Source organism: Corvus moneduloides, chromosome 2, assembly GCF_009650955.1.
Source record: "Corvus moneduloides isolate bCorMon1 chromosome 2, bCorMon1.pri, whole genome shotgun sequence".
Classification (NCBI taxonomy): Eukaryota; Metazoa; Chordata; class Aves; order Passeriformes; family Corvidae; genus Corvus; species Corvus moneduloides.
In genome coordinates this window covers 4,966,198-4,986,033 of record NC_045477.1, presented here as the reverse complement: position 1 = coordinate 4,986,033, position 19,836 = coordinate 4,966,198, and the positions used below count along the sequence as shown (strand labels likewise).

General features: G+C 42.9%; 1 protein-coding gene and 1 long non-coding RNA gene across 2 annotated transcripts in view; one reads left to right on the top strand and one right to left on the bottom strand.

The window, feature by feature from the left end:
* The window catches only part of PTGFRN (prostaglandin F2 receptor inhibitor), a 67,167-nt gene that overhangs the window by 36,604 nt on the left and 10,727 nt on the right, over positions 1-19,836 (bottom strand). Inside the window, exon 2 of the mRNA XM_032096434.1 lies at positions 739-1,104. Within this exon, the coding sequence (XP_031952325.1) occupies positions 739-1,104 (366 nt within the window). The remainder of the gene's footprint in view (positions 1-738; positions 1,105-19,836) is intronic.
* On the top strand, positions 1,040-19,176 carry LOC116437990. The gene is made up of 3 exons (XR_004237555.1): positions 1,040-1,123; positions 3,925-3,935; positions 19,165-19,176. It is a non-coding gene; the product is annotated as an uncharacterized LOC116437990 (long non-coding RNA).

Here is a 19,836-nt window from a genome sequence, read left to right as displayed (position 1 = left end):
CACCTCGCCAATCATTCCTTCTTCCACTCATAAATATATTCCAGGAAGAAGGAAATTCAGCTGAAAAAGCAATAAAGGAAGTGCTCTGCTTTAAAAAAGCCAAGACAAGAATTCATTTAGCCTTCCACTCACTTTACTTTCTCATCTAAACATCATCATTTTGCTATTCCCATGCAAAACTAAGCTTGATATTCATGGGAGTAAAAGATAAGACATGGGAAAAGAAATAGTGTCCAAATGTAATACCGAAAAATGCTAAGTGATAGAGCAAAGATAGAATAAGACTGTAGCATCAACATGCTAAAGGAGAAAGAGAAGATTACCTCCTTCATACAGAAAGATCCCTAAATGTCACTAAAAATGAGAGAGAAGACAGCCTGTGGTTTTTACCTGAACTTAGCTTCTCTAACCAGAGGCTTAGGGACATGAAATATTTGCAGACATCTTCAGAAAACCCACCACTTAGTGTTTTATTTACATATTTACTACACAGAAAAAAGAAAAGTGGTGTTTATAGTAAACAGCCTCTCTTCACTTCTTCACCTCACTTGCCTTTGCTATCATACTTCCCAATTTTCAATTCTGGCTTTAGGAGAATTAAAGAGGAATGAGAAGAAGAAGAAGAAAACAAATAAAAATCATAATGATCATAAACAACAGAAAGTCAACATTCTTAAGGGTACATCTATAATCATTATCAAAAACAAATTTAAAGCACACCTCACTCTTCAGAAATACCTTTCACTTGGACCTCTGCATCATAATTTCCCTGAACGGTGGCATCAGTGCTGGGCGTGGAACATTTGTATCTCCCTTGGTCAGCTGGCTGGATGTTCCTAATCACAAGTTCCACAGCATCGTTGCTGCTCCGTCTCAGTTTGATATCCCCGCGGCCCACGCGTTTTTGGTACTCCTCAGAGGTGAAGGTAGAATCCCAGGTACTCACTATCCGCACGAAGTCAGTCTCCCGGGAGAACTCCCAGTCAAAGTTCTGCTCACTGGGTCCATCATAGTCACTAACGCTGCAAGGGATCGCCACCTCCGTGCCCACCACTCGAATGAGGGGACCTCTGGGCACTCTCACAATGCGCCCTCTGCAGAAAGCTGGGCAGGAGAATGAAGAGTAACACACAGTTAAGGACAGGCTTCAGCCAGGAAAGTAACAAGAATTAAACATGCCAAGGTTGGGCATCCCACTCTGCAGAAAGCAAGAACTAGTAAGAGCAGTATTTCCCATTAACATTTAATCTCACTGAATCAGGAGCCCCTAAACACACCATTTTTAGTGTGGGCAATCTTTGTTTCACTGCTTATATAATACCACATGAGGTAACAAAATACTGACTGAGAGAAAATTGTAAAGAGATAAAAAAAAGAAAAGAGAATTAGCCATAGATCCAATGGATAACAGTTTCTCTACTACAAGGCAAGTGCTATGTAAGATGCTTAAAAAAACATTAATAAGTGGTTTTCATTACTACAATGAGGGCATAATCTAATCAGGAATTTTTATAAGACTTCTGCTGATACCATTAGAGAGTCTGAAGTATGAAATTAATTCTCCCCTGGATTGAGGGCCATGAGAATTTTAAGACGAGGTTCTCCAAAAACGAGTATAGTCACAGCTGCCCTGAAGGGTCATGGCTTCTCTCACATAGGTGAGATTCCTTGCCCTCCGAATTGATTTAAAAGGAAGAGCTGATTATAACAGACACAGTTTGCTTGAGTGGATTTCTGCAACCACACCTGTTTCTAGCACACATTTCATCTTCGGTGAAGGCCCAGAACACCTGGGAGCATGGCAGAGCAGGCTCCCTCAAAAGCAGAGGAACACACAGTGCTCAGACTGTGTTTTCTGGGACCGTCTCACCAGAAGGATAGAGGGACAGCAGCAGTTCTCTGCAGAAGGCTGGCAAAGCAGTATGTTATGCTCCAGGCAAAAGTGTGAACCACTTAAACAAGCCAGAGGACCTGGCAAAGACACAGCAAGAGACTTTTCTGGTTGATTTGGCTCTTGTAGTCCAGAGAATAACCCCAGCAGCTGCACATGGATTTTGGCAGGTCCTTACTTCTCCAAAGAGCAAACTGCTTTGATTCATAACTCCAACCAGAGAAATGTCTTCAGAGTACTACCTAAACTCAGCCTCCAGACATAAACAGCTTACTGCATCCCACCACTTCCATATCCATAGCAAAATATTTTAACGGCCAGGTAGAACAGAAGCCAGAACACTGAAAGACCGATCTTCATACAACCAAGTAGATGTCTAACAACACCAAAAGCAGCTGGACCAAAAGGCTGATCTGAGATACCACAGAGGAAAAGCCAAAGTTAAACAAACAACCCCCCAACACACAAAGTACAGCAACCCACATTGGATACAGTTCACCAAGTTCAGTGGGAAAGCCACCAGCTAGTGACATGAACACCAATATATTCTCTGACCCTTCCCCTCCCATCACTCTGCACATCTTCTTCCTGTAGATTAGGACCTTGCTTGCTGGCTTAGGCCATGCCAATAGGTATCCAAGTGTGGGCAAAGGAGTCTTGTGCACAGAAACCCCCCACTGGGGAACCTGTTATAAAGCACAGCTTGTCCCCGCCAGAGAGGTGTGGAGAAGGATGTGTTAAAGAATAAGATTTCTGTGGGCATTTAAAAGCTACAAAGGCAGCTAAAAAGCTACACTGAGCAAAACTGCAAGAGAAAAAGTGTATTTTTATTTGCAGTTACAGTTCAGCAAGCAGATGAACCAAGGACTGACACTGCCTTTACCTCCCCAGTTCAGAACTCCTACCATGCTCTTTACTTTGCAGTCTGTTCACGTGTACAGGCTCAGTCATAATAGTCCAATTTCCTCATTGCCATGACCTTCTGTATTCAACATTAGTACTTCATTAAACTTATTTGTAATGCAGACTGGGGTTAATCTCTTACCCCTTCTATCCCTCCCAGAAGACTGTTATTATATACCTGATCAAGTGATTGACTAGGCCTAATAAGGAAGCTGGACTTTTCTGCACCATTCACACGTGCATTGGAGAGGAAAACCTCCACTGTCAATGTATTGTTTCCACAGCCAGATGTCTTCAAGGACACATCTCCAAACCCAAGCACCACGCTAAAATCATAAAATCATCCATACAGAAAAACAGTCAACAAAAAGTAAAGCAAGCTACAGGGCTCTGATATACTTCCTCACTAAATCTTAAGTTGCATTCAATCCTTCAACTTATCCTCTTACCAAAAGCAGTAACAGCAGCAGGTAAGCTTTAAAGCCTGACAGTCAAACCAGCTTCCAGCAAACCACTGTGAGAAGTCAGCTCAGGATTCTGACTGAGGGCCCTCTTCAAACACTGACATCTCTCTAGAAAATACTCTCTGGTGACACTAAAACAAGCAGACAACACTGTTCTGCGTGTGTCTTCAGCTGCAGACCCACATACCGTGCACCGCACTAATCCAATCTAGAGGTGACAAAGGCATGACTAATGTGGCAAGGGCTGCACATTTGTGTTTGAGATTAGCACCGACAGCTCAGTTTCTCTTCTTGCAAGGTCACTAAAGACCCTTTGACACCAAATGAAGGTAGGGAGTGATTAGCACCTTCCTACAAAAAGGCAAGCCAAAGGAAAAGACAGGAGCACAGGGAGTCCTCACCAGATCTGTAAAGCCATGATTATCCCCCTCCCTCCAGCACAGTCCCACAAGCAATTCCTGCTTAACCCAAGGCTGGAAGGAAGGCAGTGGAATAGGCTGCAGAAGAGAAGAGGGACGAGTTGTAACAGAATTTTGTACTTTCCAAACAATAACATTTGTTACTGCAAAGATAAATCAGGATTCTGGTACAGCAGGAGCAGAGGCAACATCACCAAGTAAGAGGTGAGAACTTCCTGCAGAGCAGCTGCTGTGACCTCCGCACAAGTGAGGAGGAGCGTGCACAGGGCAGACACTCCAAGGGTGAGCTGCATTTCTAAGTGACCCAGCAGGCTGTGAATTCAAGGTTCTGCCTTTGGTCCTGCAGCAAGAATATCCCTAGAGACTAAACAAGGTGTTATGTTCTTTGCTGTGCATTAGGGATGAACATTTCATGTAACTGTGGCATAAGTAGCTACAGACACAGTGCTACGGACACTGATCTTGGCAAAAGGTGAGCTCCATATTATTCTGACAGATAAGTGAGGAGCTTTTACAAATATTTTATTCTTACAGAGCCTTGTGTAACTTGCATACACTCCCTCACCTTCCCAGAGCAGTCATGATACAAGAGCCTAAAACTCTGTAAATTTGTTGGAAACATTTATTTTTCATGACAGCCAATATATTTCACTGTTAATATAAGGTGACAGGTTCTTAATGAATTCATCTGAATCCCATTTAACTATAGAAACAGATGGAGGAGGACAAAACAATGTAAACACTAGTGACAGAAAACAAAAGAACTTTGACAATTCTGCATTTTTCAGCATCACTGACCTCACCAAAGATGGGTATTCAGTAAGAACTCAATAACTGGATCTGAGTTCGTGTTGGACATCAAACTTTCCCAAGCACAAGGTTAACTGCCTAAATACAAAACTTTATTTTCACTGAGTTACCAGACCACCAGATGAAATTGCAAGGATCCGTTTTCCAAAGCAAAAGGAAATTGAGCCCCTCTAAGGAGGACAGCACACAAACACACAAGGCCTCCTTGGGCTCATTAGACAGGTGACGGCACTACCAGGCAACACTGGTCCTTTGGCAGGGCTGGGCCAGAAACACACAAATGTAAGACAACCACAGAGCCCTAGTGGGTACTTGTCAAGCACTTGATTAGAGGATTCTCCCATGGAAATGCATTAAATACTCCACCAGAAACAGGGACACAGCATGGCTCGAGGTAGAATAATAATAAACTGAGGTCTGCCGTATTAGTAAAACAGAGGCAAGACAGCTCAGACATAGCCAAGGCAGCTTTGGGCTATTACTTTTTCCCTAGCAGTGGTTCATAAATTTGTCCCGCCACCCAGGTGCACCATCTCATTGCTGGCATTAAATTAAATCCTTCCAAAAAGGAGAACAAGGAAAGCAGATGATTGAATAGATAGACTGTGAAGTCAATCCGAGTGCATTAAATAGCAACCTGTCATTTTCAGGATAACCGAGAAAACAAGGCAGAAAAATAGTCCAGGATCAACAGAACAGGTAGTCTGCTGAAACTCTCAACAAGCTACAAAACTCCTCAAGGAAAGGGCTGGTTATGGATTTCCCCTTGCATTAGGGACATGTGGAAAGTCTTCTAGGAGCTTCATTTCCATATACATTTTGCATCTGTGTATCACTTATGAAAGAACAAGATGAAAAGTAACCTGTGGAGTCATCCACGAGGCGGAGACGGTATTACTGTTGCAAAGAACACACTTGTGCTTCAGCACTCTCTCACAAGGGGCTTCCCCCAGCCTGCACCAGACAGCTCTATCTAATAAGAAAACCTGCTCTTGTAGCAGCCCAGAGAAGGAGGTCGCCTCCACATCCGCCAGCCAAAGGAAAATGCAATCTGACATGCAGTAGGAAGCCAATTAAAGTCAAAAAAGTAAGAGCTAACGAATGAGTAAATTGGCTCAGACTAAGCACTCGAGCCTCTGCATCAGAAAGACTTAGAACACACAGTCCAGCTCCTCAACCAAGGCAGTCACAGGAGACACAGCGACAACTTTGCTGACGCCTTTCATCTCAAAAGAGCTTTCCGAACAAAAGGTTGTTTCATTTGCCAACTAAACATTACCATGTCTGGGGAGGAAATACCCAGCAGCCCTTTCAAATTCACAACAGTTTATGACAGGAAAAAAAATACTGCAGCCAGCTTTGCAAACGACAGTAACGATCCTCCCTCCATCCCTCCCTGGACTCCTCCATTTACTTCCAGTCAAGGCAGCCCTTGCTGCAGCACTGTGGGAGTGGGCTGAGCAGGGGCAACCCTTCTTGTCCCACGTGGAGTATGAGCAATGGATCCCCCACCATTAAAGCTGTGCACTCTGCCTCCTATCTCTAGCAAAATCCCAAACCTCTCACTCCAGTACTGAACTCCTTAACTGCAGTGTTTGCGACGCATGAAGCCATTTTCCAAACTGAAGAAAAAAAAATTATTTTGCCTGTTTTTTTTTTTTTTTTTTAGCCCACCAGAGTCACGTCCACTCAAATACTCTTCCTCTCTTTTCAAAACAGAAATTATCAGGCTCCTGCTGGGAAGCATTCAGCAACTTTCCCTGGTGAGCAGGCAGGTGAAGCTACAGGAAGCATGCCAAACATTCACAGGCTCTCCTCTTGGGAAGGAGAGCCAAAGCATATCAGCACAGGAGATTACAATCCTTATCTCCAATCTGCCCCTCTTCCCCTTGCCTCTCCTCCCAGCTTCAATTATAATCAGGCAGCTACACATCAAGAATGTCATCAGTGACTATCTGGGAGAGAAAGAACAAGTTATACCAAACACACCTAAAATGTTTGAAAACCTTTCAATACTGTTAAGGCAGTAATTTCTTTAACATATAAATAACATGATTTTCCTAGAAGAGGCACATTTAAACAAACATTTTATTTTGGTATTTCTTCCACTTTTTAAACGCAGTCAATTAAATTTTCTACACTACACTGGAAAGTCTGAGAGGAAAAGTCAGAGATCAAGCAGAAAAGGGAAGTTCTTGAAGTACCAGAAAGGCAGCTAACTATCAAGATTTCCATTAGTCTCAAAAAGAAAAGTAAAAACCAAAATGAAATAAGTGAGATCCCTTTACCATTCCTGCTTAACACATGACATCATCATATCCTTCTTTCCAGTGTAGACAAACACACAGCAGGGATTGGGATGTATGCTAAATAAAGTGGTAGGCTATTCCTATTCTTTCCAAATTACAAAATTCAGATCGCCCTAATCAGCAGAAGCAACCCAGACCTTACAACCAGCCAGCCTGCACAGGGAAGGAACTAGGTGCTCCTTTAAAATAAACCAAATTTGATTCTTAATGTCAAAGCTGTAATCACCACACTAGCCTGGGATCATCTGAGGCACGCAGAAGGGCTCCCTCCATACCTTGCAAGAAAACAGTCGTGTTACACCTCCCTGGCTGCAATACTCCCTTACCTAAAAAAAGTCTGATAGATTTTTATGGCTTGAAAAATCTGCAGCTATCATCTGAAGATATCAGAGAAGAGCAAATGAAAGAGTCCGTGAGACAGACATTTACATTGTTCTTTCCCAAGCGGCTAGGATTCTTTTTTTAGATAATGTAGAGCTCTTATCAAAAGGAATTAGCCTGGGTGTAATTGCTTAAAACCCATTATCTCTATCAGGATGAAGAAACGCATACTGCATCTTAAGTGGAGCCTCAGAAAGGCTATCTGGATTGCAAGGCTGCTGGATTGCTCTAATCCCCATACCATCTGAGATCTCAGAAAAGCCACATTTCCAGCACAGGGTGAAAAAGCAAGTACCTTCCCAGCTGAACTCCCTCTATACCATGTGGACAAACATCCATGTGAAAGCATGTGAATGTTAATTTCGCAGCACAGGAACAACCAGCTGTCTTCACCACTCACCCCTCTCACCCACTGCCAGCAAGAAGTGGGATTTCAAAAGCACCTAAACAAACCACGAGGCTTTCACTAGGACACAGTTCTCAGTTATCACAGAACCGCAGAATGGTTTGGGCTGGAATGGACTTCTAAAGATCATCTCGTTCCAACACCCTGCCATGGGCAGGGGCAGCTTGCACTAGACCAAGTTCCTAGAAGTTTCAGCCCACCTGACCTTGAACACTTCAAATGATGGGGCATCCACAGCTTTTCTGGGCAACCTGCTCCAGTGTCTTTCCACCCTCATCAAACAGAATTTCTTTTTAATATCCAATCTAAACCTGCCCTCTTTCAGTTTAAAGCCACTATCCCTTGCCCTAGCACCACTGGTCCAAACAGAAAAAACAAACAAACAAACAACAACAACAAAAAAAAACACCTAGCAGGCAAAGATAATACCAAAGATGACGTTTTAGATTCTCTAGATGTCAAACAATTCCATCACATATAATCTCTATTCCCTTTCCCCACCACTGACTGACAGTTAAAGATAAAAGGCTCTATCTAAGAACTACTTTTGACAAGTCTCTAAAATGCATCTGGGAGCAAAAAAGAAAGGGGATGGGAAAAAACCCCCATGAAATGCAGGAATTAACATGTCACTTCTTCCTGGGTCTTACCTGACAAACCTGTCCCTACTAATGGCCTTCATTTACTGTCCTCCAAATAGTCTCAGAGATATCCATTTTTATCCTACTCTGACAGAGCAGCCCATTTAGGTTACCTGGTGACATCTGACCCAAAAAGTCCAGGTGGACTGCAAGTGGTATTTAGACTGCCACACAAGACAGGTGATTTTCTGTTGCTCTTCCTCAGAAGCAATTTGTGTTGCAGAGGAGAAGTTCAATATGTTACATTCTAAGGAAAACAGGTGACAAAGCAGTAAAGCCCACAAGTCAAGGCTTGAGAGCGTAGTTGGAAACCAGGCTGCAAGTATTTCCAGAAATGCTGCATCTACAATACCTTCACATTTCCTTCAGTGGGGAGGAAGGACACAGGTTAAAAAACACCTACTACTAATGCCAACTTGAGCAAGAGCAGTATTTTTAAAAAGTCCCCAAACTGGAATATACAGAATTAAAATCAGTGCTGTTCTGCAACATCATTAACTTGCACTTATCTCTTATCTTAAATCTTTCCCAAAGCAGTTGGAACCAAGCAGAGCAGTCCAAATCCATTTATTCTATACTGCAACTTCCTCTGGGCAGAGACAAACCATTTTCTTTGCTCTGTGTGGAATGCACCACACCACTAGGATTAAACTGAACTTTTTGGGGATAAACAATTGGAATAGATAATTTCTAAATCTGCATCTACATTAAATAAAAATCGTATACTGAGTGAAAATCCAAGATAAAAAATCCTAGAAAGATCATATTAAAATACTAAAAGCTACTAGTTTTTTTACCAGCAGGTCTTTAAAGAGGACATAGCATGTAGCAGAGCTGATAAAGCTGGAAAGCTAAGAAAAAGCATTTTGTCAAAAGACTTTTTTAAAAGATGTATGAATATCCATGTGTTTCACAAATCTGTAATTTGTATAATATATATGTAGTTCAAAAAGGAAATCTGGAAACACTCCCTCCTCTCCCGAAAATAATTTCCACTATCATCACCCCTTTTTCCTCCCAAAGCAGAAAGCATTGATTTTTACTAGTGTGAAGTAATAATTTGTTTTCCAACTTATCTTTAATGTTAGGTAATACACAAAAAAACCTTTTAAAAATGCTAACAAATAAAAAAAGGGCTGAAACCAACAGAAAGTCTTTTACTCTTCATTGACAATTACACTAAAACCAAAAAGTAAAGCAAGAAAAAGCACAAGCAGCTGTTTGGAGGTTTTGGGGGGGGCCAGTTTTCTTGGGTGATCATTCTGCCTTGCTTTTAGGTGTGAGCTTTTTTATTTGGTGTTTGGGATGGGGGGGCAGGCTGCAGGAGGTTTTTGTTGTTGGCTTTTTATGTTCTTTACCTGCTTAAATTTGGTGGCACTTGTCCACTGCAATGTTACCCAACACCCCACTCGTAACAGACAAGATCCTGTCTAAAGCCAAGTTAAATCTAAAGGGGATTGGAAAACGAAATTTAAAAAGCCAAATACTTTCATAACCTAGATATTAGTAATCTTAACCTCCACTTCTCCAAGAATTATTTTGGGGTTCACTTCAAATCTCCACGCACTCATTTCCTAACAAGCATTTCACAGGATGAGCAAAGATATCCCGGAGGCTTCAGCAAATGCAGCAACAGAGGCCCATCACAGAAGTCAGCAGCCACAACGCCAAATGACACAACACACACACACTTGGGCTCTCAAACTCTCCAGCTGGGATCCTGAAGGGCAGCTTCCCTCTGCCCGCATCTGCTGTTGTGAGAGATTATGGAAGGAGGTGGCTGGGCAGCCAGGCTGCTGGAACTGCTGAACAAGGCAGCATATGGCACTGGCCCACCTTGGCTCCACGCTTGACGACTGATTTGCAGCCACAGAAACCAGTGGGGGGATGGAGCTCAGTGTTTTAGAGCAATCCTTTTCGCCCGTAATTTAATTTTCTAACGCTCTCATCTTCACTGTAAATAATCTCCAAGCAAGCAGCCACATTAAAAATGCCAACAGCAGATGCACAGAGAACGGGTGTTATGGCACGGAAACGAGTGCCTGTGCCTTGTCGGCACATGTAGGTAAGCACAGCAGCACAGCTACTGCCAGGTCTTTTTGCAGCAGATCTACTTGGACAGACTAACCAACTAGACCAAATTGGAAAACCAGGAACAGTTAGGAACAGATAACAGGCATTCCTGGTTTCAGGCTTAGTGCTCACTGCATCCCACTGTTTCTTTACATAAAGGTGAGCACAAAGATATGTACAGCCAGGCAGAGAGGACATAAGCTAACACAGTCACTTAACTTGTGCTCTAGCAACTGGTGCCCCCAGAGGACTTCACTTGGACACCTACACAACCACCATATCCATACTGATGTCTGAAACCTGGAAAACTGGAGGCTGGTGTTTTGCAAGCCCTTCTCTCGAAGCCCATAGATCCAATTAGAGCCAAAAGCCAATTTCAGGTCACGCAGAGCAACAGCGTTTAGTATGTTAATCTCTGTGGAGCCTGCACGGTGTTTTTCTCCTGGATGACCAGGAACTGCACGCATGCGTGCACACAGAGAGTATGATTTAAGAGACATCAGGGCTCTTCCTCCTTTAAGACAAGATTTACATAACTAATTCTGTAATTGAGAACAGGACTGCAAGGTATTTACAGTACTTGATGCTGCTGAGCTTTCATTATTTGCTGTGGGAGAGACAATGAGACTCTCTTGCCCCAGAAAAGATAGGTAGTCTCATCTGTAGCATAAAAAAAAAAAAAAAAAGGAGACTGAATTACCCATTTCAGGAAGAAATATTTTCCATTACAGAATCATTTCTTACTTCCAAAGCAGGGGGTCAGTGGGGGCAAGAGAAGAAAAGAGGTCTGGATAAGAAAAAAGATGAGAGGTCAGGGACATAAAACAACATCTAGAAGGCACACAGGGATTCCAGTCAAGGTCTCTGTGCAACCCCCACACAGACAGTTAAATAAAATTACCCCCAGATGGGTCTGCAAAACAGCTGGCTTTGAAAACAGGCATGCCACAGCACTCTTCATTATTTGAAAGGGACAAATACCAACACAAGACAGTTCTGGAAACACAGGGAAAAGCCTCACAAACAACATTCAAATCAATATGGCTGGTTTCATTAACACTCCTGAAAATTTAGAATAAAGTTTTAGGTCAGTGGAAAGAATTCAAGATGGACTCCTTATTTCTTTCACTAATATTTGGGAAGAAAAAAAAAAATCCCCATCACCAAGAAAATTAAGACTAGGACAACAGTCTACTTTAGCACTGGTGCAGTCTAAAAAGAGAAAAGGCTGTAGAGGGCAGCTGGTGCTAAGCCCCCAAAAATCACATTCTGCATGTTTGGGGCATTGCAACACACCAAAGATCCAAGACACCTGAAGCACAGCAGATACGCTCCTAGAGTGACACTTCTGGTTCAGTTACATCCAAAGGAATACTAACTGCACACTCAGATGGCTTCCCAGTAAAAAGCAAAGTGCAGAAACTGGGACAATGAGGAGATTCACCTCAGAAATACAGCCAAAACGGTAATGAAGATGCAACCTGTGTGCTCTTAAAGGACTGTTCACATTTGAAGCTCAGTGTGGAAATGGAAACTCTTCCCTAAATCACAAATGTGAGCTAAAGCCATGAACTAAAGCCAGGATTTGAAATCCACCCACACTTCACAGCATCACTTATGCCTGCTCAACAAATTTAACAGCCAAAATTTCCAAAAAAGCATGCAAGAGTCAAAAATTTCCTGGCATTCAGTGCCTCCAAGAGCTTGAAGGCAAATTAGCTGTGTAATTAGCTGTCTGTGGCCCTGAATCCTACTTCTAGAAAGCTGTTCTCACATGTGAAAGGAAACAGTATTGTATGCTGCTGCTGTTTAATTTCCTGGAAGATTAATTTTACTGGACAGAAGAAGAGATTTTCTGGAACAGGTGGGCAGGTATGTGCATGTGGGCAACAAAAAAGAGATTCAGAAACCAGCAAAGCACTGAGCAAGCACCTGGTGAAATTCCACTCCCAATTGCCCAATCCTGGAGAAAAACAAACACTTCTACTTGTGACTTCTAGAGCAAGCAAAAAAAAAAGAGAGGAAGAAAGAAGAAGCACTCTGCTCTTGTGTGACCAAAGTTAGCTAGTTCTAGAAAGGAAAAGGTTCAATTACCAAAAATGCCTGAGCATTAACCTTCTGGGGAACCAAGTCTCCTTGGTAAAGTTCCAGGCTCACAGTCCCAAGCCTTCCATCGCCTCTGAAAACCTTGCCCTGTATTCATTGCAGGTATTTTGTTACATCCAGTAGCAGAATAGCAAGGCTCATCAATTCAGCACCTGGCCGAAGAAGACCAGCAGTCTTTTCACATTCCCCATCACAAATTTAAAGTCCTTTCTCCCTTTAGATTATATGCCAGCAAGTTATCACTGTTATCTGCTTTGATTAAACTCGCAGCATTTGCCGCAGTACCTACTCTGGCCTCTACAATCAGTCCTGAACAGCCTCCCTGCTACACACAGGAACACGTAGCACTACAGATTGTCACACACGTTCAAGCTTCCAGGAAGAATGTGATGCGATTAGACATGAGAAAACCCACATGTAGCCACTTAATAAAGGACTATCACAGCACAGTACCACTTGGAGTCTTAGCAAAGTTTGGGGTTCAGTCTTTAGCTACCCATTTTCATTTAAGCATGCCCAAATACACATTTTAAAATGCTTCCTGTTATATTAAGGAATGTATGTCCTAGGTAGATACTTTGCTGCTGTCATTGGCATGCTATGCATTGAACAGTCAACATCAGAGGTGATGAAAGGGAAAGTTAACACACAAAGATCAGCTAATAGGTGCCAACACCCAGGACATTTCAGAAACCAACTTCAGAGGTGGCCAAATGCAACACCCATGAGCCAGCAAACACCTGGAGGAATTAGCCATGGTTAAGCACGTTAAGGCCAGGTTGGATGGAGCTCTGAGCAACCACAGTGGAAAGTGTCCCTCTCCATGGCAGGAGGGTTTGGAACTAGATGACCTTTAAGGTCCCTTCCAACCCAAACCATCCTATGATTCTGTGAGGATACCCTCTGTAACTTAGGAAGCTTCCAAGCTACATATGATGAGATGATACATGAGGATAGTAATAGGCTGTGTTCACTCTTCGTTAGGTTTCCACTCGCGGGCACTGTCAGAGGCAAGACCTGAGGCTGAATACATCCTTCCCCTCTCTTCCACAGCCTCAGGAAGGAGGAGCTTGGAGGCACTACCCTTTTACCACTGCTGCTCCTCAGTGGCGCCCAGGCTGGTTACTAGGCTGGGCCCAGCAGTGAGAACAGAGACAAAAAAAGGAATGAAAGAACACAGAATTTTCAAGTAACTCCAAAATCAGAAGCGAGGGAATCCTTTTGAGCATGAAACAAGAGTGAAAGGCGGGTAGAGAACCAACATGACATTAAAATAGCAGGAGGAGGAGAATACGATTTTTGAAAGACACCCAGAGGGAAAATGCTTAATTGTTTCTTTTCTGCTCCAGTCTCCATGCAGAACTATTCTAGGTTACACTATTTAATAAGACAACCTACGCACAAAATAAGTAGCTGTTAATATTTGGGTGAAACTCGGGATATGCTGAAATTATTCGGTAACTAACACTTATAATCAGCTTACATTGAAACAGACAGCAGATTGCAGGCACCCCGGGCATCCTCACGTTTGCTGCGTCAGAAAGAACAGTTATGTCCCACAGCACATTGCTCAGCAGAACAAAAGACTCTGCATCCCAATGGACAGCACACCAGCCATCTTGTGGATCCTGCACTGGTGCACGTATGCAGCACAACAACTGCAGACAACACCTCAAGTACACATTGCAGAAGCAACAGTGCACTGCAGACTAAGCCTCAGAAGTCTCCAGCAACCCCTGTGTTGATGCAAACATCATTTTAGTATCAGTTGAAATTATGTCTAGTGCAAACGCGGTGGCTGTCTAACACCATGAGAATGGGACTGGAAAGTACACCACCAATTTAGAAAGCCAAGGGTGCTAAAATTCACCTGGAGAGCTGTAGATGGATTTGGCCACAAACACTAGAATTAGCAGCCCACGCTTTTAAAGCATGAGAGAAAAGCCTCAGCAGCAGCTTTTAAGTACCTTTGGGATTTCTAGTGAACAGGTGTCTCCCTGAATTATCCCCTTCACTTGAGGGCAAACAGCCCTTGGGTAACAAAGGATGTACTCACTGCACAGAGAGCCAATGCTCCCCAGAGGTACTTCTCACTGGGCCCAGAAAGCCAAAGCATGAAACACTCCCGTCCAACAAGCAGAGCAAGCCCTGATCCCTGTGCCAGAAGACATCCTGGAAGCCATGCCAAGGCAAAGAGACCTGTTCACCAGCCTTAGCACTAGAGACCACATGAACTGACACATCCCTCCAAATGCAAGCACAAAACACAGACCCATATGTAAGGAAACAGAAAGAAATCAGAAATGTGACATATATTTGTACCATACCAACCTAAACTGAGGAGGTGTTCATTTGGCACCTAAGCCCTTAACTCAGGCTGTAAAAAAATGAACTGAAAGCCTGATCTCACAAGCATTAACAAAAAAACCCAAAAAACCCAAACCAACCAACAAACAAAAAACCAAATAAAAAGATAAGCAAGTAAGAGATTGAACTCTGTGCAGCACCAAGCAGTTCTCCTTGCTCACATACTTCATGATAACATCTGAAAAGATAGCATTGTTTAAGAAGCCAGTGCTATAGCTAAGCCCCCTTGGGCAAAAGAAAAGGAGTAATGCCTTCATTAATGCTGAGAAAGAAGCACGGTATACATGTACTCAGACTTCTCAATGGATGGTTTAAAAATAAAGTATCTTCCTCCCAGGTCTACACCTAGCCCTGTCCAATGTCAGCAATACCTAACAATAAGACTGACAAGCCTTTCATAAATAAATACAACAAAACTGTTTATTTCCCTTTTAATTTCTTCACTGTTCATAAATTCACACTTTAAAGCTTCTAAGTACTACTTATACACCCTGCTCAATTTTTATTTTACTACACCACATAACCAACTGGGTTTCTCTCTTGCTGGAATGGCAGTCATAAGTCATGTTAACAGCACCACTATCCTATAGAAAATTTGTTTATTATTAGAGAGCAATCAGTATTACTACTGTTACAAGAAAATAACAAAGTACCTAAAAGGCACTCCTGCCGCTAGTGAAGATCTACATAGAAGGTACTCACTGAATTTTCAGGGCTCTAGTTAGCTATACAGCTTTCATCTCACCTCCTGCCTCCTCACTTAATTTTTCAGGAAAAAAGAACAGGTCTTTAGAGATTAATATGCTGAAAAGCATTTCCCAGGAACTTAAACCTGTTCAAATCCACACCACCAAATTATGACGTTTGAAAGAATTCAAGCAGAAGAGCACCCGCCTTAATGCAATGCAAGAGCAGCCTACAAATGCCTCCACTGTTTGTAGTTTTATAGCCTAAGCCTACCAGGAGTGAAAATGCAGGGCACAAAGCACACAACTAGATCATGTTTTGCCTTTCCCCAGACAAAACAGAGATTATTTCAAGATCTTTATTCCTTTCACAAGGAATAAGCAAGCCTTGGACAAGGGATTGCTAGGAAGTTTTAAAGTGCAGAAGTCCATTCTGTCCCTAGATGGAAAAGCAGCACTCTTTGCCTTTATTGTAAAAGGATATCCTCTTTACCAAAGAGAATTGTGTTTAAAAAAAAACAAAAAAAAAACCAAAAAAACCCCCAGCTTAATATTTGAGTAATTATCTTCCCTGGGCAGTTCTAAGGTATTTATATTTCTGCCTACCCTGTTCACATCACTTCACTTTCATCTCTTAGCAGTTCAATGCAAGAAATTCACTACCTGTCCATCACCTACAATTGCTCAGTACAATCAGTGAGTTCTCCCAGAATTCTCCGAGATCCTATTGAAAAAATCTCTCTACTGATGAAAAGAACCATCTTCATTAATCCACCTGGCAGATGTATTCTTCCCTTCTAATCATTATGTGAGTTTACAAATCTAACAAAGCAGTACTCACATCACATTATTCAGATTACAAAGCCTCTGGGAAAAGAAGGCTGTTGGGCATGGTGCTGTAAATCATCAAAACCACTTCTTACTCCTAGCTGATACTCACTTAAAGAAAAGGTATGTACATAGCTGACTGCTAGGAAAGAGTCACAGGCATGGTCAGTCAGCTGGTTATCACTGAAACAAACATTGGTTAAGCAGAAGAACTCAATAATCAGAACCCTGTTTTCTGCAGGAAGGATTCATATTTATACAGGGCAGCTCAAACTTTGAGTGAAACCCACCCAGAGTATTGTAAGCCAAGGCTGTAAGTTATCTGCAGAGAGCCTGAAACAACAGCAGAGGCAAAAGCTGCATCCTTGAATGTCAACACTAGAAGCCAGTAACAAATTTAACATCTCTATTGTGGACTGTTTCAGGATTTATGTATTTTTATGGAAATGCACAACAGTTGGATATTCAACTGCAGTTATCACAGTCAGACGAAGTCCATGAGGCAGTACTGGGGTTACAAGAAACATTCTGCATGAAAAGCTTAAAATAAGGCTCCCTAGTTTCTGCCAGCAAAGAGAAGAAAACAGACTTTCTCAATCTAGCTTCACAAGCTCCTGCTAAGCCTGGATGTCACACAGTTAAATGTTTGTCCCTATTTCATCCTTAAATGCCAGAAATACCAAAGGACAAGGAAAAAAACATTCACAGAATCGCAGAGTATCCCAAGTTGGAAGGGACACATGAGGATCACCAAGTCCAACTCCTGGCCCTGCGCAGGACACCCCACGAGTCACACCATGTGCCTGAGAGCATTGTCCAAACACTTCTTGAACTCTGTCAGGCTTGGTGTTGTGACCATGTCCCTCAGGAGCCTGTTCAGTGCCCAACCACCCTCTGGGTGAAAAACATTTTCCTAATATCCAAGCTAAACCTCCCCGACAACTTCAGGCCAATCCCTTGGGTCCTGTCCCTGGTCACCAGAGTCCAAACACTTCTTGAACTCTGTCAGGCTTGGTGTTGTGACCATGTCCCTCAGGAGCCTGTTCAGTGCCCAACCACCCTCTGGGTGAAAAACATTTTCCTAATATCCAAGCTAAACCTCCCCGACAACTTCAGGCCAATCCCTTGGGTCCTGTCCCTGGTCACCAGAGTGAAGAGATCGGTACCTGCCCCTCCTCTTCCCCTGACAAGGAAGCTGTAACTGCAACGAGGTTCCCCCTCAGTCTCCTCTTCTCCAGGCTGAACAGAACAAGTGACTTCAGCTGTCCTTGTATGGCTTCCCCACCAGTCCCTTCACCATCTTCATAGCCCTAATGCCAATTAGTTTCTATCTCAACATAAAAAATTTCTGTAACAATCAGAGGTAGCTGATGCTAAGGAGGGGGAATCCAGAAATGGACAGCGGAATTTCTATACGACCCCCACCAAAAATTCAAAGAACGTTCTGCCAACTATTTCATTTTTAGAGCTCACTCAATTTTAAACTCCAGTTTTATTATTACTTGGGACTTGTGACAGGAGCTTCCATGCAATACATAATTCAGCATTCATGTGGCAAAAATCATCAAAATTACAACAAGTCACAGAATAACTGTGTAACAGAGTAGCAGTATTTATGTAACCACAGTAATAAAAGGCAATATTCTTTAGCTAGCTTTCATCAGACCCGCTGTTACAGTAAGAAGAGATGGCATACATGTCCTTTTTCTGAAACAGAAACAATAAGAAGCTTCTGTAAAGTTTCACAAGCACCAAGATCCTATTGAAAAAACCTCTCTACTGTTACACCTTTGCTATCATTCTGCCTCAGTGAGCTCAAACACAGCTCAGCTCATGCCCTACAGCCTCTTATAGTTCTGCCCATCACAAGTGTACACTCCAGTGCTTCTACCCACAGTGACTTTCCTGCAGAACACAACATCCCAAGATGACCTGACAAAATCCTTGCTGGCCTTCACACTCCTGATGCTGCAAAGAAGACTATTTAGGTAGAAGTGGATTCAAATGGAAGAAAAAAAGGCAGGCAAAAGATGACTTCATGCACAGAAACAGATGTTCAGAAAGAGGGCAAGAGAGAGATTCTACTCTCCTAAGAATGCCAACAATATATACCACCAGATGAGCAGAATTCTGTCCAAGTGCTATTCAGGTTTCCCAGCAGGTATTCACTGCCCTTCACCTACTTCAATACAAAGCACACGTGCCATCTTTTCCACAAAAAAGCAGAACCTCCTCAGTACAGGCAGGCTAGCTAGGAGACAGTCTCAGGCTCCCGTGGCAGAGGCTGCTGAAGCAGACCCACAGGTCCCCTGAAGCTGCCACCAACCCTCCAAGCCACACTCAGTGCATGAACCGGGCATCTCTAAGAAATGCCACAGCAGAACAAGAACACTGGCAAGCCACACTTGCTCATCTTCAGAGAGTGTCCAAGCCCAGCCTGACTTAGCCAGACACACCACTGCCTCTGAGGAACTACTGAATATCTGTTTGAAACATAGTAAATGTAACAGGAGCAGATTTATATCAAATTACAAGGGAAGGGTACATGCAACTGCCTGTGAGGAATTTAAAGATCTTGCAAAGACACAGAAACAGTCATCAGACCATTTCCTGTCATCATCTGGTGACATACATCCAGGACAACACAGAGGTCTTAAAGGTGGGGCATTAATTACCACGGGTTAAAGATCCCCTTGGCTCTATACATTGAGAACAACTGTCACTGCATGAGCCTTTCAAGTCTCTAATGCATGTAAAACCAGCAATTGCTGGGGGAGTGCAGAAGGAAGTGGGGATGTGAACTAGTACCAAGAAGCATTCAAGTAACTTTGCAGATCGAAGTTCTTCACTCATCCATGCAAACAAAACAGTCAAAACCAGCGCAGACAGGGCTGTCCCTCCTTGTCCATGTGTCAGCCACAGCCAACACACACCTGGCTGTTTTGGATCAGAATCTGGGTTCCCAGCTCACTCAGGAGCCAACCTCAGTTGTAGAGTTTTAATTCCAAGAAACATCTGTGTACTGATGACAGTCACCTGACCAAAGCCCTGTTTTGGACTGCAGTCAAGATCCCACAGCAACAAGGCAACCCTGACACTGGAGGATTAGTGCTGAGCCCAGACTGCATTCACGTGAGAGCAGAACTCACGCTGGACTGGGGCCAAACCCACATATGCAAAGCGTGTTGTCACCCCCATGCACCAATACCAGAAGTGCAACCAAAAAAAAAAGAAAATACAGAAGGAGAAGAGAGCCAGCACATCACTTTGATGACAAATGCATGTTCCATCAAAGTCTGGGTAAGGGGACTCATTTCCTATTCTGGGTAGGAATTGTTAAAGCAAGGAAAGGACCCACCTTACAAGTTTGAGCTCTGCATCCACCTGTAGGTTACTGCCCTTGCCCAGATGCACAAAGAGGTTTAAGTGTCTCTCTACAGCATCAGACAGGGAGAAAAACCTCTCTATATACATACAAACTAAAAGCTGATGGCTCACATCAAGAGGAGGGCCAGTGAAAAATGCTTCAAAGTACTTTTAACAGCTACTTTC